At 40.9% G+C, this 27,987-nt stretch overlaps 1 protein-coding gene across 2 annotated transcripts in view; it reads right to left on the reverse strand.

Annotated features, from left to right (window-relative positions):
• Window positions 1-415: 415 nt before the first annotated feature.
• Window positions 416-27,987, reverse strand: part of zbtb16a (zinc finger and BTB domain containing 16a) — a 91,748-nt gene continuing 64,176 nt past the window's right edge. Inside the window, exons 5-7 of one of the 2 annotated variants that reach the window (XM_056732013.1) lie at window positions 8,270-8,440; window positions 3,141-3,308; window positions 416-677 (exon numbers count right to left, since the gene is read on the reverse strand). In XM_056732013.1, the coding sequence (XP_056587991.1) occupies window positions 448-677; window positions 3,141-3,308; window positions 8,270-8,440 (569 nt within the window). In that variant the 3' untranslated portion in view covers window positions 416-447. Of the gene's footprint in view, window positions 678-3,140; window positions 3,312-8,269; window positions 8,441-27,987 lie in introns of both variants that reach the window. The other variant, XM_056732012.1, reaches the window with a different exon arrangement.

Here is a 27,987-nt window from a genome sequence, read left to right on the forward strand (position 1 = left end):
GGTGCACCAGGAGAGGGCGCCCTCTCAAAGAGGCGCTCTCAGTCGAAGCTAAAGTATGACTGATATAAGACATTACAATATTTCATTGTCCTGGACAACAAACGATGCCTGGCGTGGTATGCCGGCTTCCCATATGATCCATGGTGTGAACAGACAAACATTTATAACACAATGCTGAGTACAGCAAACATCAAAATGATTCACGAGAATGCGATACTGACAGTGTAAGATTTTTTTCACGTTCTGTCTTTGCTTTTGTCCTTTCTCATTCTGCCCGATCCAGGCTTTCCGACCAATGTGCCCCTTTGCTTTCTCTGTGCATTTCCTCTTCAGTGACAAACTGACTGTGTTTCCACACTTCCTGCCGTCCAGGCAGGCGTTACCCCCATCCCACCCTCCCACTCAACGCCACCGCCCCAATCCCCCATTCGGCTCCCCGCTCCCCTTTCAGACGTAGCAGAGGTACAGGTAAGTCTTCTCTATCCTCCAGTCTGGAGGGATGTCTTCTGGCTTGTGGCCCTTCATGTGCTTCTGCATGGCGGAGAGGCTGGGGCAGTATTCCAGGCAGATGGTGCACTGATACGGCGAGGCTCCGTTATGGGTGCGCAGGTGTTTGATCATGGCAGAGTAATCCCTGGAGCGCTGGTGGCACAGCTTACACTCAAACGGCTTTTCACCTGGAGAGAAGAGAGGAAAAAAATCAGGCTACATCAATGACTTTGTGTACTCCGATGGTTTCGCTGTCATGTCTGGTTACAGACAGGAATTCTCATATTAGAAACTGTGGAAAACAAGTAGCTGAATCCATATAAAGAACGGAACAGCAATGAAAGTTGGTGTATGTAGATAGAAATATCTAAGAAACATTCTAAGGTAATAAAACATAATGCTTCATTATGTAAGGTCCTCATACACCTCTGAATGTATATAATATTGCATTTCTGTCAATAGCTCCTCCAAAAAGTACATACAGCACCTTTAAATGTAGTTGGAAGTATGAAGATTTTGGCTTAAATGTGACATTACTGGTTAGGATTATTCTCACTTTTAAACATCTTTTTACCCTCACTGATTCATTGTAAGTAGTCCTGCGGTGCGAAAATGAATTTTTCAAAATACACATTTCCAACGCAGCCTCTTAATTAATATGAATGAGGTCATAAAAGCAGCAGGCGTATTAATTACAAACTAATGATCAAAATGCTGTTTTGCTTGTATTTGAATGTCAACTACCCACATGCCGAGATAACTAATTATTACCGACAAGACAAGCAGGGGTTAAAGATTTTAAATCTCTAATCTGAAGTAATAAAAGTTTTTGCGAAACACCTCCCGCACAGCAGCTCGCTGAGTAAAGGTGGGCTATTACTTTTCAGAGCAATTGCACTTTAGATTTATAGCCTGCTGGACAAATAAATCCTGTTGATTTATATTGATAGAGAGGCCCTGCCATATCTAAGGGCAAGAATATCAGAGACTTAGTGGTGGGCTATTTTAGTTTGAAAATGAATGCAACTGTCAAGCATTGATCAAATACAAGCCAAAAACAACTCTGGACAGATTATCAAGAAACATGAAAGTATAGAAGGTTTTAGAGGCAACAACATGAACAAACATTAAGTGGCCAAAACTTGACTACCGGTACATCGCTGTAAAGAATTAATAACTGTTGAGTAGTTTAAATTTAATACAATACAATTAAAATGTATTAAAAAATGTTTTAATGAATCTAAATTAAATATATTATAAATTGTTATATTTTCCAGCCACTAGCAAGACCGATAACCAAACACGGACCGAAAGTCAAACACGTCCGATGAAGTATTATATATTTCTCTGCATTCACAACATGTAGCCATGATTTGCAGATCACAGAACTTCTTGTACGTAAACACAGAAAAACTTTATGACAACTATATGACAGATTTATCATATCTACAAATCATATGTATCAGTATTAAATGTTAAATCTGTCCGCTACACTTTTTTTTAAACCAAATAGCAATTTAACGCAAACACCATGTTTATCCTGTCAAGTTCTTAAGGGAAAAAAATCTTAAAGATACTGCAACGAAAAGCACAGCACATTTGGTCTGATTGCTGAAACTAAGTCATCTAAATGTTGACCTTTACAAATGTCACTAGGGAAAAGCATTGATAAGTTAAGGATTGAACAACGCTCATGTAGGCTAAAGGGATCCTGGGAATACAAAGTGCCTGCATTGTTTGCTCAGGTCTTCTATTTGTTTAATGGAGAACTAGAGAAACCTTGACCTCCTTGGCTCGACCAATGTCACGACCGTCTGCGTTTGCTTATGCAAAGGCCGTAATGAGAGGGTCATTAAAACGTCGAGACTGCTGTTGTAGACACACGTGTGGTCAGTGTACTTTAACTGCACTGTAAACAGGGCAACCTCAGATAACCAGGCAATAATGAATTGCAAATGGAGCTTAGTTATTGATTAGCCATCGACAAAGCTGGGCCTGCCAATGTTGATGCTACATCAAGCGCCTCCCTTTTGCGCGCGGTGGCCTGACTGCGGGCTTGTTGGTGTTCTTGTTATCTCACGAGCTATGCGGTGGTCGTCGAGGCCCTGCCCTCCCCCATCCCACCCAAAAAAGCCAATTATTTAACGTGCTTTCTTGATAGCGCGGCTTAACAGCATCGTTTTTTTGAGTGGCAGAGAGGAGGGGAAGCTCTGGTGGCCAATATCTGCGTCTTGGAGACCTGGTCTCTACAGTACGCTACTAATCCCCTTGTCAAAGAGCGAGCTGACAGCACTGGAAATGGCCCGCCCTTTGGTGAGGGTGTTAGCGAGTGCTTAGACCTAAGAATCAATCAGATATCACCTAAACAAGAGCGAAGGGGGTCTTTGCACGGGTCTGATATAAGAATGCTTGTGTTTGATGCCTAAGGGGAATAAATAGATGTATGGCATCTGCTCAAGTCAAGAAGATAAAGATACAGAACGATGGTGCTCCGCTGACAAGGGGATAAGAAACACGGTACAATTAGTTGCATAATCTGATCATTGAATCAGTAAAGATGAATGTCACATCAACAATAATATCTGATCTAAAGTTGTAGCCTATTTTACCTCAGCTGTTGGGTTAGATGAACACTAACAAGTGGACTGTACCTGTATGGACACGGTAGTGGGTCTCCAGCTGGTGTTTGAGGCTAAACTTCTTGCCGCAGCCGTTACATTCATAGGGCTTCTCTCCGGTGTGGATGCGCTTGTGTCCCTTCAGCGTGCTTTCGTCTCTGAAGCAGCTGCCGCAGAACTCGCACTCAAATGGGTGATCACCTGCTGAACAGACACCAGATTCGTATGTGATTGGGGTGGAAAATGAACCAAGAAATCTGTTAAGTTACAGTTGCTTATTATTTGAATACGCACAAACTTGACTTTCAATTGTGATGAGATGAACGTACAAAAACATGACATCAAGTATCTTAGAAGTGTCCTAAAATATGACACCAAAAAGACAGACAGAAAGGAAGGAAGAAAGAAGCCGAACAGAAAGACAGACAGACAGACAAAGAGAGACAAAAGAAATGGGAAAGTCAGACAGACAGAAAGATGGACAGACAGACGAAATATCAGAAAGACTGATAAAATCAGACAGACAGAGAGAGAGACATGTGTCGGACAGACAGACACAGACAGACAGAAGAAATAAGAAAGTCAGATAGAATCAGACGGATAGAATCAGACGGACAGAATCAGACCGACTGAGAGAGAAACTCGGGTCAATGATTTAAGCATTAGTCTCTTCTCTCATAAAGCAGTAGAAGTGCATTTGAAAAGCGAACAGACTATAATATTTATTTTAAATCGGGCAATTACAATCTCTCAGAACAATCACCAGTGGCTTGTTATGGGTCCTCTTTTCAACAGCCTCCTGTTTTCTTTCATTGTAATGGATATTCAGAGGTCAGTGATCAGTGATATTATGATATGCTGGGGTGTTTCTTTTTTCTGCTCTCCCCGCTAATTGCGTTTCTGTGTCTCACTATCATCTAACCATACATCACCCTCTGCCTGTACAGATGCGAGACTCCGCCAGGCGTGTAATGTTCCCCATATTTAATGCGTTTCACTTCTGTGCTGAGGGTTTAAGTCATCGTCTATGACCTACGCGTTTCATTATCTGGCTGTCCGAGCGGCACCGTGCCTGGGAATAAATTGCATTTCTCGTTATGTACTGTCATGCTCAGACACTCGCTGCTTCCCTTTACCAGACAATGTCAATTTCCTCAGGCACGTTTCGCGGGGAGACGCGGCTAAACGCTTCGCATTTACACGGCTGCTCGGCCATCGGTTTGGCAGTAATGGAGGGGAAAAAGTGTGTGGTGACAAAAGCAAAACTGAAAAATGCGCATTCCACAAATCAATACAAGTGGCAGTATTTATTTGTCTGCATGAAGTTATCAGTCGTTTCCGATGTAAAAAATGTAACCTGTCTCCAAATGCCCCCCCCTCTGCAGCAGCGATCCCAATCCATCACACTCAGTGACTGCTCTCCGGCACGCGACAAGAATAGTAATGGCGCCAAATTCACCTGAATTTAATTGCGATTAAAACCAAAGACATCTGCACGACAGAAGAAAAAACATTTTATCATCACGAATGCATGCAACAACTTACATTTACAGGCTTGTTGGTGAAAGTATATTGTATCTTTATTTGCCTTTAATTAAGCTGTGACTGCACCTATAGTCACAAATGCACATCGCAATTCTTGCTGGGTATTTTAAAGCTACCTGTTATGTAAATTCAACGCATCTCTGCTATAAACAGCATGCAATCGCTTATCAAATTGCGTTCGGTGGCTTTACTTTGTTTGGAATACATTAAGCTCCGAGGCAGTAAAGATACAAGGTGATAGATCAAGATGCTGTCGCTGAGCGTGTGTCTCGCTCTGTGTCTGTCTATATAGTCTGTGGTAGCTGAAGCACAAAGAGTGCCGAAAAGACATTTGTGAGGCTCGGGGGCTGCCACCTGCGTCCCCGCGCCCCGGGGGACTGCAGTGATGTACCTGGCCAGGGTCTGCGGGCACTGCCTGCTGCCTGGCAGGGCCGAGGCTTAACGTTACGTTAAGGCAGGGGCCGAGTTCATTATGCTCTAAGCAGCGTAAATCAAGGATCCATCACTGCCAGGGTCTCGGCTGGCCTGCGCTATCAAACACAGCTGCGAACACAAAACACCCGCTGCAGATGGAAAATAGGCTCCGAATAAAACACAAGTGCAGAACAACAACGGAATATTAACTAGGCACGGCCGCCAGCGTGCGGGATTGGGGGTGGGGGGGCTGCCATGATTATCAGCCCTAATGGATGCCAGCATTCGCTCAAACTGTGCGCGCCTGTAAAAATACACGTGTAAGTACATTCAAGAATAGACACAGAGAGCGCAATCACACTCTGAAATGGTTAAAATGCTATTTTATTTCAGTCATGCGTCAATGTAAATTGCATCAGCATTTGCATCAGCATTTAGGTTGAGGTACGACTGAAATCAAATGTAAGCTTACGTTGGTGACTGTGTGGGCCATTTGGGTCTAAAATGAATTCGTAAAAATTCAGGTCAAAATTGTTCTTGTTGCACAACTTACGGCAGCTTTTTAACGTGTTTAAAATTGATGTTTATAATCTTTGATCTCTTCATGACAGATACTTGCATGTTTGTGAACAGAGCCGATCCTTCCTATACGCAGGCTGGGTAGGGCCTCTACACCACCAGGGGGCCCCCTTGAGTACCGAATGTAAAACACATGTTAGCAAGACTCTATTATGAATCATATATAAATCGCGGATTCAACTTTACAGGAATCATTTTGACTTTTCCTTTTCAATGCTTAAGTTATTCAATTACTTTACTCGGTTTACCAGATCATCATGTGGCAGGTGATGACATGCGCGTGGTGTGATGCGTATTTACATATGGCCATGGCTTTAGAACGGAGCTTTGTAGCGGACAATAACCAAGGCATTCGTTTTTGTAAAATTTTCAAAAGTCTTCTTTAGTTTTGCAAAATTATGCAAGGGCATATTTACAACTTCAGTATTTATCCACATGCATAAAATTGGTTTGACCTTGGACGTTCGTATGAATTTCTAAAGTTACATAGTCTACACATTAGTATACGTTTCATTCAAATTCAATAGTATTTAAATGGAATTACTTGCATTCACGTAACCAGCTGTACAGTCTTCGTGTGAGCCTCAGGTATAATGCACACCACTACAATAAACTGTATTTCGTTTGCCTGTGATACTATGCGTCACATATAGAGAATTACTGATGTGTTTTCATATGCTTAGCTTTCTTGATTTGCTTATATTTATCATGTTTTATTTTTGTTAATTGCGTGTTTTTTTTGACAGCTGTGTTAATTGATTTATTTTTTATTTCTTGTAGTTTACAGTTATGTTTATCTTAATTTAACAAAAGGTTTGCTTAGGAGCCCCCAGATGTCTTTGATTGACACTGTTTGTGTATAATATAATTATCTTTGCTGTTTGACATGTAGAGTACATGCAAAGAAAAATGATAAATAATCCTGTGGTCATAGACACTAAAGATATTAAGAAATTTTTTTTAATTATCCAAGGTAGTTTGATGTCAATTTTTCTCAAGGGCCCTGAGCCCACTATTGGTGAACCTACAAAAACAACTTTGTACAGAAAACAAAAGCTCAAAGTAGAGGACTCTTTTTCAGCGGAACATTCGTGTTTATAACATCACCGAATCTCTTTCCACTATTTAAAAACTGTGTGAACAAGATTAAGAAGATCAAAGGAGAATTAACTGCGAGCAGCACATCTTTCTTTTTTGTCCCCTTGCATAAAAAACTCGAGACTTATTTTCGTTGGTTTTTGCGAGTGCCAATAGCACTTCTTTCCTTTCAGCTCCTTGACAAAAGCCCCCACATCACATTAAACGGTTGCTTGCTAGCACTCATTGGAATTTAATATACGCCTACAGAGAATTTGGTTCAAAATAACGCGGCGCTTCATCACAGCCTCTCTCTCCCTCCGCCGTGTCTGCACCGAGGCAGGCCGTTGACATTTATGCATGCGGGCGGGAGCGGCGGCACGTCGTCTTCGATGTGTGGTCTGGTGTGGACGAGCGTGTACAGTAAGGGCCGGTCGGGCCTGTAAACAGCCGGGCTTTGTTCATCTCCCTACTTTCGCTTCAAATATTCATCCCTGCCGTCGCAGACTAAAGCAGCACTGACACGTCAGGCTGTTATTTAAGGTCAGAGACGAGCGGGGAAAAGCCTTTCTGTAGAAAATGGGATTTATTCCCACCGTCTCATATTCACAGACAGTAATGGAGACTGTTCCCCTAGTCGCCTCGGCCGCGCGTCTGGCCGCATGGGGATGGGGCAGAGGTAGTTTGACTGGAGAGGGCGATGTCTGTGCTGTCACAAGCCGTCACAGAGCTGTGGCCTTTCGCTAAATGACATGTCACTTCAGCCTGCTATCTTCATTCCATCCGCCTCCGCCCAGAAGGTGCTGATGTTTGATGAAATGACAGGTGGAAAAAAGCAAACACAAAAGACTGTACCGAGATCCTGATTTAAACAACCTACAGAGCACGTAGCATGGCACACCTCAAATGAACATTCAGCTCAATGCTTGTGCATTAAACATCAAAGCATCAAATTAGAATGTGTGACTGCATTTTAGAAATGAAGGCCTGGGGCGTGATGTTGTCAGGTTATGCACAAATGCATGACGTTAAAGACACAAATCAAAGAGAGAGTTTTGTGGTATAAATACGCGATATGCCGCGTTCAGACCGCCTGCGACAACCAGAGAAAAAGCGAGGCGATGTCATTCATTTTAACTTCCGGCTACGCATGGTACCGTGACCATTTGCGACAGGAAGTAGGCGTGTCTACCAACACAACAAAGTTGAGATATGCTCAACTTTATGCAAATGATGAGTGACTTTCGGGAGCAACTACCAATAGGAGTAAAGCAGTGCGGCTCATGTCATCAGTCTCTCGTCAGTAACTGCATGTTTATAAATGTTACTAGAGTAACTAAAGCAAGAAACGTCTTCTAATGACCTCGCCAAGAGACTAGCGACACACCGTGACAGAGTTGCTGGCAGTCTGAAAAAAAGTTTGTATATTTTGTATCTATAGGCTGCTTGGAATTGATTATATTTCACATACCTTACAGACTTTTGTTCAGTCAAATACTCTCTACATATACAAATATCCAGTCATTTAAAAAGAGTTGATCTGAGACCTGTATGTGAGCGGAGATGGCGCTTGAGTGCGGTGTGGCTGGGAAACGTGCGGTTGCACTCGCTGCAGATGTAGCTGCGCACACCTGCGTGGACCTCCATATGCTGCTGCAAAGCCGGCTGCGTCTGGAACCGTTTCCCACACAGCAAACAGAAGATGGCCATATCTGATCCTATGAAAAAACACAGAGAGAAGGATGTTACCGTATTTGTATATATTAATGTTGAAACCGTTTTATTAATTAAAGGTTTAAAGTCCACGTGAACCGGAAGTTGCGATCGTGTTTACTTCCGTATTCTGACGCATTTCGAATGAGAAAATGTGTGGGCGTGGCTTGTTTTTCCTGCGATTTGATTGGATGAATGAAAAACAGCCGTTGCTTTTTAAAATGGAACTGGGAGCAGACTGACAGTTGAAGGGAAGGAGAAAACAGATGCCCCGCCCAAGCCGTCTAACTTGCATCATTTCAGATGGAAAGTCACTACAGGACGGAAGTGCATTTTAACAGAAGATTATGAGGTCTCATGAATTTAAAAAGGGAATGACCCATATTGGTAAGCGATTTACAATAAACAATAAATTAATTTTTAATGCCACTGGGACTTTACATGCATGTTTTATCTGGTTGTCCAACCAATGGCAGACGGGGAGTGTTTGGGTAACAGCTGAGGAGCCATTCGAATTATCAGAATTCACAATCGTTAGAGCCTTTGTGAGTTATGTTAACATTGTTTAAAAAATTATAAAGAAAACACACAGCGTCTCACTGGATCAGTATGAGAAAGTAATCAGTATTGAAAGTTTTCAGATGCACATATAATCTGGTGCCACAAGAGGTTGAGATATAAAAGCCTAGAAGTAAACTTGAATAAATAGTAGCAAATCATTGAAATCTAACCTAAAAAAATACACAATATCACACACCTGAGTGCTTAAGTGAGATGAAAACACAAAGTGAGCAATCATTTGCTCTCTTTTCTCTTTCCCTCTCATACACACACTCACACTTCTCACTTTTTTCAATTATCAGGCTCTAGAAAACTCTGGGGAAAGTGGGAGTGTTTTAAGCTTCGCTTCTATTTCATGAGTCGATAACACATCTTTGGGGCAAAGCTGCCACTAATTTAAAAATCTATGAGGAGCCCCAGTCTCATGTTCATAAAGCTCGATCAATCAGCATTTGCTGGAAAAAAGCAGCGATTGACAGCACGAGGGGAGGAGTTAAGAGGTGAGAGAGAGAAACGAATAGTCCTGTTCTTAAATCTCAGACGCTACAGCTGAATTGCTGCTTCTATGCAAATAAATACTGACAAGTCTTCCTTCTGGCTTTCTCTGTCCGACAGTCTCCCTCCACGTTCGCTCTGAGCTTTGCTACAACTGTCACAATCTTTAATGAATACATACATCTTGTTTAATCGATGAAAAGGGGGGTTTTTGTTGAACAAAAAGCAGGACCTTTTAGTTTATAATGTCTGCTGCATGTCCCACAGTAAAACGAAACTAGGAATTCATGTTAAGGTAAAGGCTAAGATGAAATGTAAAAACAATTTTGGGGGTGGGTAGGTTTAGATGAAAGACAGGGTTTCGGGAGGAAAGAGGTGAAGGGGGTGTAAGGAAAGGCTCTGTGGAATGTAAGAGGTTAGGTGGACTCTGACCCACAGAGCTCAAGGGTCTGGATACGGCAGATGGAAAGACTAAGCCACATCACTAGTGTTGTTTTGTCATTGCTCTTAAAATCCCACATTACTGCAAACACAGGTTTAATGAGGATAACCTGCTTTTAACTAGTGTCCCCCTTCGAAACGCTCAATCGGTGACCCTGTGATGTGGGGCTATGCCTGCCTCCATTACGAACAAAGCTCCTGGCATTTTTTTGCTCTTTGATACTAGATCCTTACCTGTTCACTCTTAAAAATAAAGGTGCGTAAAAGAATCTTCACAGCGATGCCATAGAAGAACCATATTTTTGGTTCCACAAAGAACCATTTAGTCAAACCATCTCTTTCTTACTTTATTATAATCTTCAGATGTTAAAAGTTTATTTATGGAACCAAAAGGTTCTTCTATGGCATCAAAGAACCAATTAAAGCACCTTTCTTTTAAGAGTGTAGGCACTGCATGTACATAGGGCACCCCCGGACAGATGGCCCTTTCACCCCATGCCTAAACATTTGTGTATATGGTTAGGTATTGTACATTTATCAGCTTCATTCCTTTCAGACAGTATTTGTTTGTTTGAGAGGATAACGCTTGGTATTATGGCACTGCGAATTCCCAAACTTGGATGAAGGTTTCAGATTTCATGTCATTTCAACAGAAGTTTTGTGGCTTTAAGCTTTGGAGCCATTTATTTGTATTGTTGTCCCACAAGTTGACAAAATAAAAATTCAGCAGATATTCACATTTACGGTCTCAAACAAAACTTTAAATTTAACTTTAAAATGCCTCAGGATCATCAACAGAAAAGCGTACCAAATAAATCTGTTGTGCTGTCAAGTCTCTTGTACTACCCATTCCTATCCGGCCAAGCTCACTGATTTTATTCAACATGTTTTACAAATGACCCTTTAACATATCAGATCTCCCAGGTGTTGAGAACCCTTTCATTGAAGAAAGCCAACTATTTTGGGAACAGTAGAAGGGCAGGGGGGACAGTTCAGTGAAGGGAAGTTCAGTGTCCATGTGATTGGTGTTAGCTGGAATTAAGTGTTCCTCAGTGTGAAGTAAAGAGCGTCAGAAGTAAATGGTCTGGTTGAGAGAAACTGTTCTGTGAGGTACTGAAGGGTAAGGCAGAGAAAAAGAGAGAGAGAGACAGAAGTGGCTGACCCAGTCGCCTCTATTACAGTGCAAAATTGAGTTGGACAAAGTGACATCTGGATAGAGAACTGCTTTGGCTGCTGCTGCCTCCTGTAGACTTTTGGCATAATTTACCTCCACTCCTGTGTCTATTTATAAGGGTCTCTTGGCTCTATCGCAGTGTTAAGTTAATGGCCCTGAAGAGGCATTGGCTGTTAGTTAACGCCGGCTGTGCTGCCCCTGTTAGGTGATGGGGGTGTCCCGCTTGTGTTAAACCACTACAAAACACCTCCATATAGAAGTATGACTTGCTACATGTTAGATGTTTTTTATATGGTAATTGCGAATGAACAGAAAAACGTTTAGTGCAATACGAGTCATCAATGGGTCGTCAACTTTTATTAGTACAATAACATTCACAAGGCTTTAATGCATTTAGACACGGACTAAAAGCCACACATCTCTTATTTTGATTTCATTGGATTTTTACAAACGTGATACGGTACAAACGTAATACTTGAAATTGTACTCCGAATAAAACAGGGCTGTGATTAAAACAATGCGAGTTAGATGTCACAACAGCGTTTTCCACAGGGAAAGTGTGTGGAGAAAGCCCATATCGGGTGTGCGTGCCGTTCTAAATTGTTGAGAACAAATTCAATTAGCTTGCTTTTCAATTCGCTAGTGTTGATGAAAAACAAACTCCTGCTGCTCTGTCTGTCGGTGATGTGTCGAGGTGTGATGTCACCTGTTGCTCAATGAAGAGCTTGCCACCACAACACACCTGTCCCGGATCACCGCTTGGAACACTGTTGCTTGTTACACTGTTAAACCGTGATGGTTATCTATTTTATTTAATGTGACGTTTTTCACTGTAGTTCATTAATGAAGTTGTAGTAATGTTGATGGTTTGAGTGGGCACAACATGCAAGAATTGACTATATCTATATACATCTACAGTATCTCACAGAAGTGAGTACACCCCTCACATTTTTGTAAATATTTTATTTTATCTTTTCATGTGACAACACTGAAGAAATTAAACTTTGCTACAATATAAAGTGGTGAGTGGTACAGCTTAATTATAGTTTAAATTTGCTGTCCCCTCAAAATAACTCAACACATAGCCATTCATGTCTAAACTGCTGGCAACAAAACCAAGTACAACCCTAAGAGAATATGTCCAAATTAGGCCCAATTAGAAATTCTCACTCCCCGGTGTCATGTGATTCGTTAGTGTTGAAAGGTCTCAGGTGTGAATGGGGAGCAGGTGTGTTAAATTTGGTGATCTCACTCTCTCATACTGGTGGTCACTGGAAGTTCAACATGGCACATCATGGCAAAGAACTCTCTGAGGATCAGAAAAACGAATTGTTGCTCTACATAAAGATGGCCTAGGCCAGTGGTTCTCAACTCTGGCCCGCGAGATCCACTTTTTCTGTCGAGTTTAGCCCCAACTCTGAAAAAACACCTGAAGAGGCTAATCAGTGACTTCAGGAACAGACACGTTCAATTTAATGTTGGGCTGCGCAGATTGTTTGGCATATCACATTAAAGTACCGCGAGAAGATGCAAATGCGTTCCGAGAAATCTCCACTTGATTCGTTATGGTGATCTTACATCTCATATGCTGATAGATTTGCACACCATCGCATTAAATTGAACGCATCTATTCCTAAATACGCTGATTAGCTTGTTTAGGTGTTTTATGTCAGAGTTTTGGCTAAACTTGGCAGGAAAATGGATCTCGCGGGCCAGAGTTGAGAACCACTGTCCTTGGTTATAAGAAGATTGGCAAGACCCTGAAACTGAACTGCAGCATGACCAAAACCATTCAGTGAAGACATCCGGACATGGATTACTGGAAAGATATCCTGTGGTGATGAGACCAAAATGAATTTATTTCACTGGGGAGCTGTAGCTGTAGTTCATTGAGGGAACCATGAATGCCAACATGTACTGTGACATACTGAAGCAGAGCATGATTCCCTCCCTTGGGAGACTGGACCGCAGGGCAGTATTCCAACATGATTACGACCCCAAAAGATGCTGAGGGTAAAGGTGATGGACTGGCCAAGCATGTCTCCAGACCTAAACCCTATTGAGCATCTGTGGGGCATCCTCAAATGAAGGTGGAAGAGCGCAAGGACTCTAACATCCACCAGCTCTGTGATGTCGTCATGGGGGAGTTGAAGACAACTCCAGTGGCAACCTGTGAAGCTCTGATGAACTCCATCCCCAAGAGGGTTAAGGTGGTGGTGGAAAATAATGGCGGTCACACAAAATATTGACAGATTGGGCCCAATTTGGAATTTTTGGACTCACTTTTGTTGCCAGCAGATTAGACATTAATGGCTGTGTGTTACTTTGAGGTGACAGCAAATTAACACTTTTACACAAGTTGTACACTCACCACTTTACATTGTAGCAAATTGTCATTACTTCAGTGTTGTCACATGAAAAGGTTTCATATTTACTAAAATATGAAGGGTGTACTCACTTCTGTGAGATAATGCATATCCATACAATTCCATCTATCTATACTCCATCCATCTCTCAAACCATACGTGATCAAAGAATTGGACGAATCAGAATCAAGAATTTTAGCAAGTGGTGTATGTAAATGTAATACATAAATATGTGTAGTCAATTAATATAAAATTAACTTCATCACAACTGAGTTACATAGACCGGACACCAAGACAGAAAATGAGTGGTGTGAACACAAGTGCTGTGGTGCATATACAGTATACACTAATACTGTATGGTATGTGTAAAGCTCATATGAGAAGTTAACAGTGGATTGGGGGTAAATAGGAGTTGGGTTCAGGGGAGCAGCTGTTTAGGGCAGGTGGGGGTAGGGCCACTGGGCGCTTAGTGGCAAGGAGGCCCTGACAGCCCTGCTGAGCCTGGGGACAATGGGGGCACGCTGGGGCTCAGGAGGGCGTGACAATATGGTCAGACTGGTGCCAAAACTATACACCCCTTTAACATACATGGGGGTGTGTGCACGCTCTCAAAGAAAGCCCAAATATTTAGTCCCACAATTAGTATAATGTGCAAAACAAAGAACTTTGGCTCAGTGTGAAACGGGGCCATCAAGAGAAATTTACCATTTCCTACTGCGCTAGCAAGCAAGCATATCTGCGTATAGCGCAGCGTACTGAGAACATTAGTCATGAAAACCCCTATGAGCAGGGTAATGATTTTCATGGGGACTGCATCTTAATTATAATTGGAATGTATAAATGTGAGCATTATAGGGACTTTATTACTGAGGAGTTGCTCTTTACTCCATTCTGCACGCAGTTTGACATCTAAAGGCTTTCTGACCCATTCATTTCCACGGTAACGTGATGCTCAATGAAAACCAAACAACAAGGGGTCTTGTGCTAGCACACAGACAGACACAACCGATGGGAGGAGAGTGCTCGCATGTGCACGAGAGAGAAATAACCGGCTCACATCTGCTTCATCCATCTCTCCTCTGGCTTTCTCCTCTCACACGGCAGCAGTTACACTATCTGGCACCATTTCTATTGTGTTCACGCAAACGAATGTGACCGTTCTATTTTTCCCTTTTTAAAATTTAGGTAGGTTTATTTTAAACATACAAATATGGTTCAATTAATGAATTTCAAATTAAATTATACATTATCAAGTTAATATTCAAAATAACACAATTTTATGCATAATACATTTTACCTAAATGTATTAATTTCTAACGCATTTCATATTTATTTAATTACATTTAATCATATAAATTAATTGAATTTATGTAATACATTAATATTGTATAAACATACACCGTCATTCAGTTTTTCCCATTAATTGAATGTTACAAACACTTTGCGTGAATGTGAACGCATGTATATTTCTGGGGTGGGTGTCTATGTATTCTAGTGGGTAACTGCATGTGCTGTCTAAAACGAAACATAATAAAAACGACTACAATTTAAACCCGGCAGCAGTGTCTGGTCTGATCTCTTTCTGAGAAAGAAACGGAGAGAGACTCGGGAAGCGAGACAGAGAGATAAAGAGATGTTACATGACTGTTTTTATGACAGAGTGCTAAAGGCTGCTGGGAAGTCAACAGGTACAAGCTGTTCCAGCGGCCGTGTGTGTGTGTGATGCGATATGTCTGCAGCCTCTCTCTGGCCCGGGAATTCACTCACTCACTCACTCACTCCCTCGCTCGCCCGCTCACACTGACACCTAATGAGCCCAGACTACAGGAGAACTGCATATCCATGTAATCCAGGAGAGTGGCTAGGCATAATGTGGCATTAGAAGAGCCCAAGGCTTCTTTTTTTTGGGTGGGGGGAGGGACTGCGACTGACAGCTTTGGTCTGGAATACAGAGCGTGTGACAGCACAGAGCGCAGCCCTAATGCATTCAAAACGCCTCTGTGCCTCTGACAAGAAAAGCAAAGAGCTTCAATGAATTGTTTATTGATCTAACAGGAGGAGAGACGGTGAGATGCGATGCGGGCGAGAAAGAGAGAGAGAAAGCGAAGCAGAAACAAAATAACATTTTGTGTGTTCATATCAAACTGTCATTGGTCTCCGAGAGTCTGCCTTACAAATACACGACACCCCGATAGAGAGATGTGTTAAATGCACTATTTGATTTAACATGTTTTCATCTCAAGTGGTGGCTTTTTAAAATGAGAATTACGACGGCTGCATTTAAAAGCCTTAACCTGATGCTTTGAAGGAAAAGAATGGCGACGACATCAACCGCCGGTTAAACCGCTGACAAGATTAGTTCTCATTGAGGAGCTGGTACCTTTCCAGACTTCGCACCAATAATAGTTACAGATAATTCACTTTCGTGTCGGGCGACCGGGGTTTCGGCACGGTGAGATGCTGCGTTCTCGGATAGATTAATGCCACCAGATGTCATTGTAGAAGCGGTATTAATTACCTCAAGATAATGTCATGGAACCATATGGTTTCTCCAGTGTCCATTTAGACAGAGAAAATGTCTTCATCATTCACAGACCCGCATGGAAGAAATTGGCCCTATTGACTTTGACAGGTGTTGGAGGCAGATTCTTCATAATTAAGTAAGCTTTCAACACTGGCCCGATGTGACTGCAAAGACGATTCGGTAAAGCGGAGCGTGGTTTATGACGGCAGTATGATTCTGATATCTGCCCTGTTTCTCTCTCACAAGAGTGTTCTTCAATAAAAGTAAAGCTCTCCACAGCATTTGTGGCATCATGTTATCATGTTACTTGTCTCAGTTAAAAAATGTGTTATTTATATACATATTAAATTGATACTTTATATCTGGCAGACACTTTAATACAAGGTGACTAACATTCGAGTTGTATATTTGATCAATATCTGATTTGCCAGTTAAACAGAAAAAACATTACAATAAGTGCTTAATCGAAATTCAAGCTTACTGGAAGGTTGAGCGGGTTCATTTTCAATATTAATATGTTACTGTAACCAAAAATTAGGATGAGTCAAAAAAGTCATTTTGGGATGTTATGCTATAAACATGCACTGATTCCAAAACATCCCAGCTTATGACTTGAATAAGAGAAACGGATGATAAATCGTATTTTAAAGGATACTCTGTGCCCTTCACTTTAAATGAAACAAACATCATTCATGTTCCATTTCTGGAAAGCCGCTATTCCAACCATCCGCTCTGACCTGACAGCTAACGTGATAAAAGATCATAAGCACTGCTTCACTCTGGGCGGTAAGTAGTGTGAAAATTTACGACAGGACCCACCCCTGCGTTAGGTCCACAAAAGACGCAGCGTCCCTTTAAGAGAGCAGAATTTACAGTGCGCGGCTGGCCCTCGCCTCGGATGAGGATCGTTTACAAAGCAGAGGACCGTGCTTGCTTTTCCCCCTATCCCACAAATCCGATTTAATCAGACAACCCTTGCGGTGCGGCTCCCAGTAAGAAAAAGGATAATTAGTAAACAGGCAGCCTCTCCTCTGCTTCATTGGCATTCGCGCGGGGTAAGTGTCGCATTTAAAATGCAGTCTGATGAAGTCTACAAAATCAAACCATTTGTTACTCCTATTGAGGAGGCTTCAGGCCACTGGCAATTAAATTGGAATTAGCGCAGGGAATGAGATACGGACGATTCATACCAAAGAGCCGAGAGTATCTGGAGGATGTCTGGAGCTCACTCAAGTTTACAGTGCTGATGAGTTCCATAATAACTAAAGCCTCTCCGCTTTTCTGAAGCGAAGACGACATGTGTAGAGACTGTTGCACGCCGAGCCTTCTTGCATTTATGGCTTTATTTGGGTTTCAGATCTGGGTTAAAGGATTGACGGTTTAAACTCAGTTCGCGTGTGACGAAATCAGATCTGTTTGTTCAGACAGTGTCATCAATATAAAATGCATCTGGGTTACCATAGTAACGATGGCCATTCTGTCCATCACAATGTCTCACAATGGTGCTGAATTCATCAGTGAGTTGAACAACATATACCTCTCAAGCAATTTTCTTTTACACACAAAATCAGGTTGTCATAATATCAGTTTTACTACATGATTATCATGACTAAAATAATGTATAGTAACAACATGTGTGCAATATCTATTTTTAAATTTTGCTATTTGCAAACTCAAAATACAAGTTTTTGGGAGGTAGAAAAAGAGAGAATTTGTGACCATTGTGGCTCTTACGGTGCCAATAGTGTGCAATTAAATCATACGTGTATTATTAATACGATATTAATAATCACAGTTATAAATACCACCCCTAGTCCAAAACCACTCACTTAATGACTATTTAATGTAACGTGAGGGTAAATACGTGGATTTAGACACACCTGTAGATGCTATGACACCCTGCATACTGTATAAATTTAAACACGTGCCATTTCCTGATGCGTTTCTAAAAAATGGTTAACCCACAAACTGTATGAATATAGCTTGGATCGGGTTTATAATAAACAAATGTGGTCAGAACAGGCACACACACATAAAAAAATCTGGTTTGAAATACCCCCCCAAATGTTTGAACAAAGCTTTTAGAAAGCCAAGAAATGACACCGTGTACTCATCCAACAGGACTGCTCTGTGCCGCCTGTTTATGAATATAGCAATCGATAACTAACAGTCACCACATCGATATGTAACTAAAGTGATTTTCTTACAATGCTTTAGCAATGCGTGTAATTTACTCATTGTGGGCGACGTTTGACAATACTTTGACATTGATTCAGAAGCAATTTCTGTCTGTGCGTACATGAGCTAGTGTCTGTACATCTGCGGTTTTGTACAGAGGACAGCCCTGGCTACGCTGTGCATGTGTGAGTTATTTTGAATGAATAAAGGGGGAGAGAGAGATGCCATTTACTTTCCACAGTTGATTGGGCACAATGGAGATGAGGTTACCAGTGGGAGCCTGTGTGTGTGTGTGTGTGTGCTGGCGAGGGTTGTGGAGATGGGAGATAAATGATCTGCAAATGAGAAGGAACAGCTTCTGCAGTACAGCTGGCTTCCGAATTGCTTGCTCGCTCGCTTGGCCGTGGCAACCGGGCGAATGGTTGCCAGGGGTGTCAGTTCCGTGTCCCTCATTCGGCACACGTGAGCGGTGCAGAGAGTTGCCATTTTTAGCTGGGGCCAGTAGGGGTCGCTCTGTGCTACGGACCACAGTTGCGTTTATTTAAAACTGTAAAATGACATTAATGTATGAAGTCTCTAGACATCATTGTGGTTGAATACTACTTTAGAAATTTCTAATTTATCAAAACATCTCAATAAATAATGCATGAAACACACTACTTAAACCACAAAGGCAAAATAGCATTCTAATGATAGTCTCTGTGCCATTACCGCCAGGCAACTCATTTGTTGTCTGGATATTAGATGCATGCAAATGAAGAATCTAGTCAATGTACTGAATCAGGCTTGATGTTTACATGTTCCACATTCGAAAATCAGGCTCTGTGGTGTTATTTGGTGTGAGCGAGGTTGGGAAAGAACAGTGTGAAAGAGAGAGATGGAAATAGAGAGTGTGTTTGTATGTCTATGCATGTGTGTGTGTGTGTGCTTTTCCCCTCTGGGCGTATGCAGAAACGGTCTCTATGCAAACCCATTACTGGGAAACACATCAAGAGGACGAAAATAAATTATACTGTTCCAACAAATGACAAACTACCACCATAAAGCAGATCTGCGCGAGGAAGGTAATTCAAGAGTCCTGTTTGTTTACCCCCTTCCTAAAAATGGCAAAATGTTTATTTACTGTTGTTGATCCTCTTTGATGCCTATCTATTTTTGCTCATAATGGAATGTCTGCTAATCTTTTAAGACGGTTTAACATGATTTATTTAATCAATTTAAACAGCTAAGACGAATGACTAATCTTCGACATATCAGATACACAAGCTTATTTGAATCTGTGCATGTGAATAGAATATCAAAAATATTCAGTTGTTTTTTAACAACATTAAGGTGATAATACTATTTGCCTCAAATCTGATTGTGACCATAAATCAACAATACAAATAACTTTTAAATTCTCCACACTTGGTACTTTTTCCTACTGTTTCCCTACTGCTCAAATCTGATTGGATAACATGGGTCTGTGACATGGGTTGACCACGGTCCAGTGAAGTGCGCAGATGTGCTGCAGGAAAGCGCAGGTGAGGGATTTACAGTGCGCGTCGGCCAGCTGCTGCGGAGTCTGGCTGCGGGCGCGAGGATAAACTCCAACACTATTTCACCCTGAAATCTACCAGGGTGCCGCACTGTCCTGGAGCTTGGCTATAGCAACCCCCTTCATCCTGTCTGCAAATCTTCCTGCCTGCTGACAACTCACACCCTCCAGTGATCAAAGAGATGACGACAATAAAGAGCGATTCGACACTTTCTGCACACCTCTCAGCGCTTACGTGTTGCATTTACAAGTTTATGGCACGCTATCAATCAAAAGTTTGGACGAACTTCTTTGAATTATAAGCATTGATTAAACATATTTAATTCTTATACTTTCATTTTTCATAGTTTTCATGACTATTTTTAATCTAAACTGGGGAAAACGGCAATAGTAAAGATCAAGCATGCACGTACTTAACTGGTACTGCATGACATATTTACCATAGCAACAGATTCAGAAGATGAAGAATTTAATAATTCCACCGGTGCTTTTTGGTATCACATGCAGATACCGAAGTTAAGAAATACGTAAAAATAAAAGACAAGTGACTTTATTTAATAAAAACTCAAAACTAGCAATAAACTGCACTCCTTCTCTCGCCGTGATTTATTCCGAGTGACCATCTGGACAGTGGACAAACAATGTGGCAAGAGCCATGAATGACCAGCCGCATTAGTCATAGGCTTTTACCTCGACCCCTTACGTCTCTAATCTTTACACTTTTGGGCTTTTACTGTGGCCAAATGACCGGAGCCCCTCTTTCTCGCTGGCCACTGACACGGTCTTTCCCACCGGACAAAAGGCTTTGAGCGGCACCCCCACCACCCTTCAATGTTATTCCCCCCGTCCCCACCCCACTGTTGCCCCTATCTCCAACCCAACTGACAGGAACAGGAGTTTGTTTTGTTTTCTAAGACGGCAGGAATGAGAATGGAACTCTAAAGCCGCGCGGCTACAAAAACATTTGCGAGGGGGGAGCCGAGGGCCATGATCCGCTTCGGAAAAAAGAAGAATAAATGAAGAAGAGCGAGTGTTAATCATATTTAAATGCATTTGGAGAAGCATGGCCAAATAACACATATAGATAAAGGTATTAAGAATAATAGGAATGGCATGCCTCTTTCCAGCTTAATGTAGGCTTTTGTGTGGGTCTTATAACGAAAGAACAAGCCTGTTGCCTGGCCAAATCACCGTCCTGATGGCGGGTACAAGCTCGCATTGTTGTGTCGCATGTTTTAAATTCAGCATTAGGAATGAATACTGAGCGAGCAGTCGATGTACTGTGAAAGCTCTGTCATATGGAGACTCAAATGAGAAAATGGACGGCAATCAACATGCTCCGTAAATTGAAGGCCAGTGGCGTTAAACTGCGACAGTGTCCTCAAGCAACAAAAACAAAACAACCAGAATGCATTGCAAAATGATGTTTTGACTAAATGTCTCCAGACGTCTATGGAAAACAAGTGCTTGGTTTGTGCGCGACAAGGTCATGCGGAGCCTGCTGAGAGCGTGAGCATTTGTTATTAGCAGAACTCGTGTTAACACTTCATAATAATCGTATGAGCAGCCCACTATACATTACTTATCATCTGTTTACACAAATATGTAGTGACAGTTTAACAGCAGCAGGTGCTTAAGCTTGTATTCCACAAAAAAAACAGTTACTAAAATCAAGAAATGAGAACAGAGACAACAAAAAAACAAGACATCAAAGTAAAAATGTAAATGTTTCTTTCCTCAAATAGAAGACAGAAGTCGACTGTCTCAATTAGGATCCTGTTATTTTCCTAATAATCACCCGAGCATGTCTTTTAACAACAGCCCGACCCTGACCTTGAGGACAAATGGTAAACCACAAAGTCTTTGTGAGGGAAGAAAAGACTTTATTTATAGATCAGCTGAGTGTCGATCAAGCGGCATCAGCGCTCTGGGAAGAAGAGGAGCCCGGGGGAAACGCTTTTGAAGCAACTAATATAGAGGTCTGCCTCGAACCCCCTTTTTAATTCCATTAGAAAGCCAATTGATTTGGCTTTGCAGTCACGGAGCGCGGCTGGCGCGCGCTACACTCCCAGGTAAAATCCTTGGCGAAAACCGAGGGTTTCAAAAGCGATAGTAAACTAAAAGATGTTTTCATTGTTAGAGTGCATTAGAGAATGCATTAGACTACTAGAGGTTCATGGGAAAAGAGTTGGAGCTTACCACTTTACCACTTCAAAAAAAAAGAGAGAAAAAAATAAACATTAGCAGCTCATAAAACTCAATTCAAGCAAATGTTCAAAAAGGCCTCGCTGGCCCGTGATGATTTGGTGGCGTGTTTCATTTAGATAAAATCTAATTAATTTACATTTGATACCGGAGGAGACGCTTTCATCAGGCTGTCATTTATCCTGTGTGTTAACACCTGTTAATTCACTATCTCTCCAATAATGAGCTTTTTAAAAAGCAAGGAACGCTCTGCATGCCCAAACAATTGCAAAACACACAAACAACAGCTACTCTGACAGATAGATTCGCAAAGCACGGGTCATTCCCGATGAGATCCCGGCTGACCTCCAGCCCTGTCGCCTGATTATCATCAAAGCATTTGTCATGGGGAAAAGGTGTGGAGTGCCGTCAAAGAAGATCTTAAGGTGATATCTTATTATTCTGGCCACATACGAGCAAAACAGCCTCCCTCAATGTGAACACAAGCAGCTTCCTGACATATCACATCCTTTTGAAATAAAGGGAAAACGACGGTTGTCTTTGGAACTGGGATAAATTAGTCTTGGTGCAACTTTCTGATTCACAATATGTCTAGCATTTTTTTATTTTACCAGTCATTCTATATTTCAACACATTAAATATTCATTATTTATATTGACTAATTTAGCATTCACTTCAATAAACAAATGGATTAAGACAAAATTTCCATCTGATGGTGTTGACAAACTAGCTCAAGTTGATTTTATACATAATTTAAAAGAGTTCAAACGCAGTAGACCTATGTTTTTTTTCCCCCAGTATTATGTACTAACAAAAAATACTTAAAATTCAGCACTTTTAATTAAAATCCCACACAATTTCTTTACAACTGGAGCAACAGTGTTGACATATTACACTTGTGACACAATGAAATGCCAAAAATTATAAGAAAACTACAGAACCCACAAAAACATGTGTAACTAGAGAAACATAGAATGAGAACATTCAGAGTAAAGGCTGACTATGATATTACCTAATTTTAAAATCTTTTAAGTTTGAATACATTTCTAAAATTAAACAACAAACAAAAAAAATCTCCAAAATATCAGTGATTTTTCTTTTAATCTTCTTGATATTTATGTTTCCTATTTACATTTGTTGCCTAAGGTTTAATACAGTCTCATCAAGAATCAGTGTTGCATTGACATAAAATACATACAATATTTCTACAATTTTAAATATTTTTATATTTATTTTTCTCTTCCAACTGAATTACAACTGCCTTTTGAATAACATCTCTCAGGTAACACGAGCAACAGTATTTTCAAAGAACAGGAGCCTCTGGTCAAAAATGTCATTCTGTGAATTCACAATGTGCTACATCTGTGTGCTGGGGAAGCCCTGAGAATGAATCAGCGAACGGGCGAGCTAGACAGTGAGAGAGCGAAGTAAAGCATAGTGAGAGTGGCAAAATCAAATCAAATTGATGGCACTCCACACCTTTACTGTCAGATTTCAGGGCTGTTGACTTGATTTCAATTATACTCACTTTGATTGCAGTCACAAAAGGTCCAACATCAAAAATATGAAGGAATCAATTTCATAAAGACATGAAAGAACACAAAAAGACTGAATTTGTCACTTAACAATCCAAGCAAAAACCTGAATCCAAACATTAATCAAACGACTCTTCTGCTGCCAAAGCGCACCTGCATACCCTATTGAAATACAGTAATACAAAATTTCTTGGCTCAATATTTCAGAAAAAATAACGGCGGTGTACAAAAAAATAAATGTGCACTAAATAAGCAAACAGCAGAGAGGAAAATAAACAACAGGTTTAAGTATAAAGGTGTCAGTTGCACTTTCCAAAGGATGGCCAGCAGGGGGAGCTCTACCTGCTCACCTGCTATTATAAGCACCAGTCACAGCAGCTATGAGTTAAGATGTATAGAGACCTCAGATGACCTCAATAGGGATAACATAGAAGCGTTTTATTCTACACTAGAAACCCCCATTAAACGGCGGGTTTCTCACTTGCCTTAAATGCAGTAACCATTTATATTTCTAGACATCCTAAAGTAGGGCATAGCTTGTAAAAACAAATAAATAAATTGGTATAAAAATGGTATAAAATTAAAAAAGAACACACTCGACACAGAGGTCTTCAGAAAAGAAACTAGAGTAAATCAATAATAAACTCAATGTCAACATTTGAATCGGCTACACTACAGACATCTACTTTACAAGTGGTGATTTTGCCATCGTGTCTTCTCTCAGCCTGTTACAAACCAGACATGAGCTTCTGGGAGTGTCTGGCCTCTCTCAGGGCCGTATATCTCATAGACCTTGAGCTCTGCAAATTACTGCAAACACAGGATAAGACTCTTGTTTCTAAAACCAGACCAGCCTGTATGCCGCACATTCTTCTGAAGGGTTAGTCTGAGACCCGGTGCTCTTGGGGAGAAACTAGACACACACAGACAGACATCAAACACACACATTTGAACGAGAGATGTTTAGATGTGTATGAGGCATACGCTCCAATGGGATAGCGCAATCATAGTTACGGCACGCATCTCTAACAACCATAGAGAATGACCCGGTCAACCTTGCACCCAGAATGCAACTCCTTTTTCAGGTGATATTTTATCAGCGCTGAAATCCTTAACCGCTAAGCCTATTGGATGTAAAGATCCTGCATTCCTGAGGGAGAGGGCACTGGCCTTTCACCCTGCCTGAAGACCTTTCGTGAGGTTAAAGTGTAATCCAGGGCGTATGACCACAAAGACCCAAGCCTAAAGGCCAAGAGCTGGCACATTTTCTACATTACACTGTCCTTTTGAGATCTGACTGTCCACACATCAAAGCCTTACAGAGCAGGGTGTCCTATAGCGCTTTCACTCCAAATTGACAAACAAATTCTCCTTTCCCTCCGCATTTCTCATTTCAAGTTGAGTGTAATGTAACCCAGATGTAGGATAACAGAGATTGATCACAAGAATTCGACAAGCCCCGTGAAATCGGCCGATAATGAGGAATTAGTTCAACAAGATCTAAATAAATTCTCAAAAATTAAATTCCACAGCTAGATCTTTTATGCATCAGCATATGATGATTTTCTAATCTAGATTCCAGCCTCTGCCAGCTCTTTGATTTTAAGCATTTTATAATGAAATTGGCATCTTTAAAAACATCACGGCTCCTCCTACGAAGTCAACAGTTGGGAGTTTTCACAACCTTGTGTTCTTGCGGCGCTCATTTTGTTTAATTATACATCAACGTGCATTGTGAATTTAGGACCAACGAGTCCTTTAAAGAAAGCCAAACTGGGGGACAAGTTGAATTGGAATCCCCATCCCCCGTTTTCCCAGGGAAGGGAAGTGAGTGAAGAAAAAGGTTTTGTGTGTCTCCTGTCCGGGCTGCACACTGTACAAAAGGAAGCAGATTTGCAGATGAGGTGACCCCGCGACCCCTGGAGCCGCTGAAAGGTTCTCAATGGCACAAATCCCACATAATCAATCACATTCTAGGGTTGTGGTCAGCAGCGGGCCTTCTGAGCTGGACTGTAAACAGACACCCACTCCTACAGGACTATGGGGGTTGGAGGACACTAACTTTCAGAATTCCTCTATGTGCTTAAAACTGAGTATTTAATGAAAAAAATGTCTCTGAATATACTTACAGGAGCAGTTCACCCCAAACATGAATTCTGTCTTACCCTCAAATTCCAAATTCCTTTGTTCTGATGAACACAGAGAAAGACAATTGAAAGAATGCTTGTAACAGTTCTTGGCCACAATTGATTACCATAGTAGAAATAAAATGACAATGGTAGTCAAAATTGGCCCAGAACAGTTTCCTTTCATGCATTCTTCCAACTATCATTCTCTGTCTTTATAAGAACAAATATATTGATACAGATTTGGAACAACTCTGGGTTTGTTTTTATTTGTAGGTGAACTGTCCCTTTAAAGAAAGATGATACAAATGGTTCTTCAGAGCGAAGATTTTGGTTCCCCAAAGAACCATTTACTCAACAATTCCTTGAAGAACCATTTCTTTCCTTTCTACAATCTAAAGAGCGTTTGTTCCACTGCAAAGGCTCTTCAGAGATTAGATGCTCTTTTTTGAACCGTTCAGCCATAAATGTTTTTTGTCTTTTGTTATTACGAGCGTGTCTGCATGACTCTTTGAAATACATGGAAACGCAATGTGAAGATGAACCCAAGAGTACATTTCTACTCATTTTCAACCCAAGTGGGTCACACAGACATGCATTTAAAGCTATATCAGCGAGGACCACTCAGAAACACAATGGCTTTCTTAGTAAGACGATGACATTTCTCAGTAACCTGTTGACATTATAAGACATGAGGCAAAACATGATTTTCACTCTTAAACCCATTACAATGTTTTACTACATTTAAGAATACATTCTACCTCAATGTGCACACTCAAAGAGTAATGCATTTGAACCCAATGCTTCTCTTAGGTCCTGTGTCTTGAGAGGGAGAGAAAAGATTAACTCAGACCACCCAACACCCTCCCCTTTATGACTAAACAATCAATGGTTGAGTATTTCTAGTGATATCTTATCTAGCCCAGCATTTCATTTCTTCTGCTTTGTGTGACTTGTGAGCGAGTGACCAGGTGTCATCTATCAAAACAATCCTACTCTCTGGAAACCTGCTATTAACTGATAAGGGTGAGCCTCTGTGGCATAATGGCTCCCACCTGAGCTCACAACTCAACTCCGTCAGGGAGCGAGAGGAGGGCAGAGAGAGAAAGAGGAAACGGGGAGAAAGGGAGGGTGGAGGTGGCGAGCTTATATATACAGTACTTAGCAGTGCTTGCTTTTACTATTGCTCCTACTTGAGCGTTAACAAAACCTCTAACTGTGTATTAAACTTAGATGTGCAAATCTCACCATTATTGCAGCACATGTGAGCGACACCTTAAATCACGCTGCGTGTTGAGGAGAGCTGTGCTATTACTTTTCTAAGCACCGATTTTAACTGCCGATAAAGAAAAATCTCCACATGGATGATATACTTAGGATTATGTGAATTCTTGTCAGAGAATACAATGATGTTATTCAGACGGATGTGATAAAGTTGACCTATAAGCAATGTGATTATTCACTTTTAAAGTAACAGTTCACCCAAAAATGAAAATTCTGTCATTTCAAACCTGTATGACTGTCTTCTGCGGAACACAAAAGAAGATACTTTAAAGAAAGTTGGTAACCGAACAGCGGTGGTACCCATTTACTTCAATTGTATGGACACAAAACCAAAGCAAGCAAATGGGTGCCAGTTAACAACATTCTTCAAAATATCTTCTTTTGTGTTCTGTGGAAGAAAGAAAGTAGTACAGGTTTGAAATGACAAGAGGGCGAGTAAATGACGACAGAATTTTTTATTTTTGGGTGAACTATCACTTTAATAACTGTAAATGCAGATATACAATAGTGGCCAAAGGTGATAACTCTAGCACATATTTATACAATATTTGCTTTTAATATTTATTCAATATTTGCTTTTAATTCAATTCAACCTTTAAAATATGAAGTGTATGGGACAAAACTGACAAATTTATTATATATAAATGTTGCACGTGTTCTGCTCAAGTTTGCAGCATGAATACGAAGAGTATTGCAAGTTTACTTGCAACCACAGATTTTTTTTTATTGTGTTATGATTTTGTTGTTTTTTATTGTGTTACAGTTAGCTGTTTTCTATGAAAGTTATATGTACTTTATTGAAACAACCCACATGCGTTTTTGATTCTGATTTTAATTGAAATGCACAATAAGAATACAAGATTTTTGAAATAGGAATGATCTGTTTCTGCAAATGAACCTTCATGTGTTTAATAAATCTCTAATAATGCATTTCAATAAAAAGCACAGACATCAATTGTCCCACCGTAGACATAACTTTTGGCCAGGACTGTACGTAGGTCAATATTGTAGCCCTACCAATAAGCCAAGTACCTGTGGTGAATCTCCTGTATATAGGGATATAGATCTATCCAGAAATGAAGACAAATGCCGTACAGGAATCATTTTCTAGCGACTCCATCAATTC

The sequence above is a fragment of the Triplophysa dalaica genome, chromosome 19 (genome assembly GCF_015846415.1).
Source record: "Triplophysa dalaica isolate WHDGS20190420 chromosome 19, ASM1584641v1, whole genome shotgun sequence".
NCBI classification, from domain to species: Eukaryota; Metazoa; Chordata; class Actinopteri; order Cypriniformes; family Nemacheilidae; genus Triplophysa; species Triplophysa dalaica.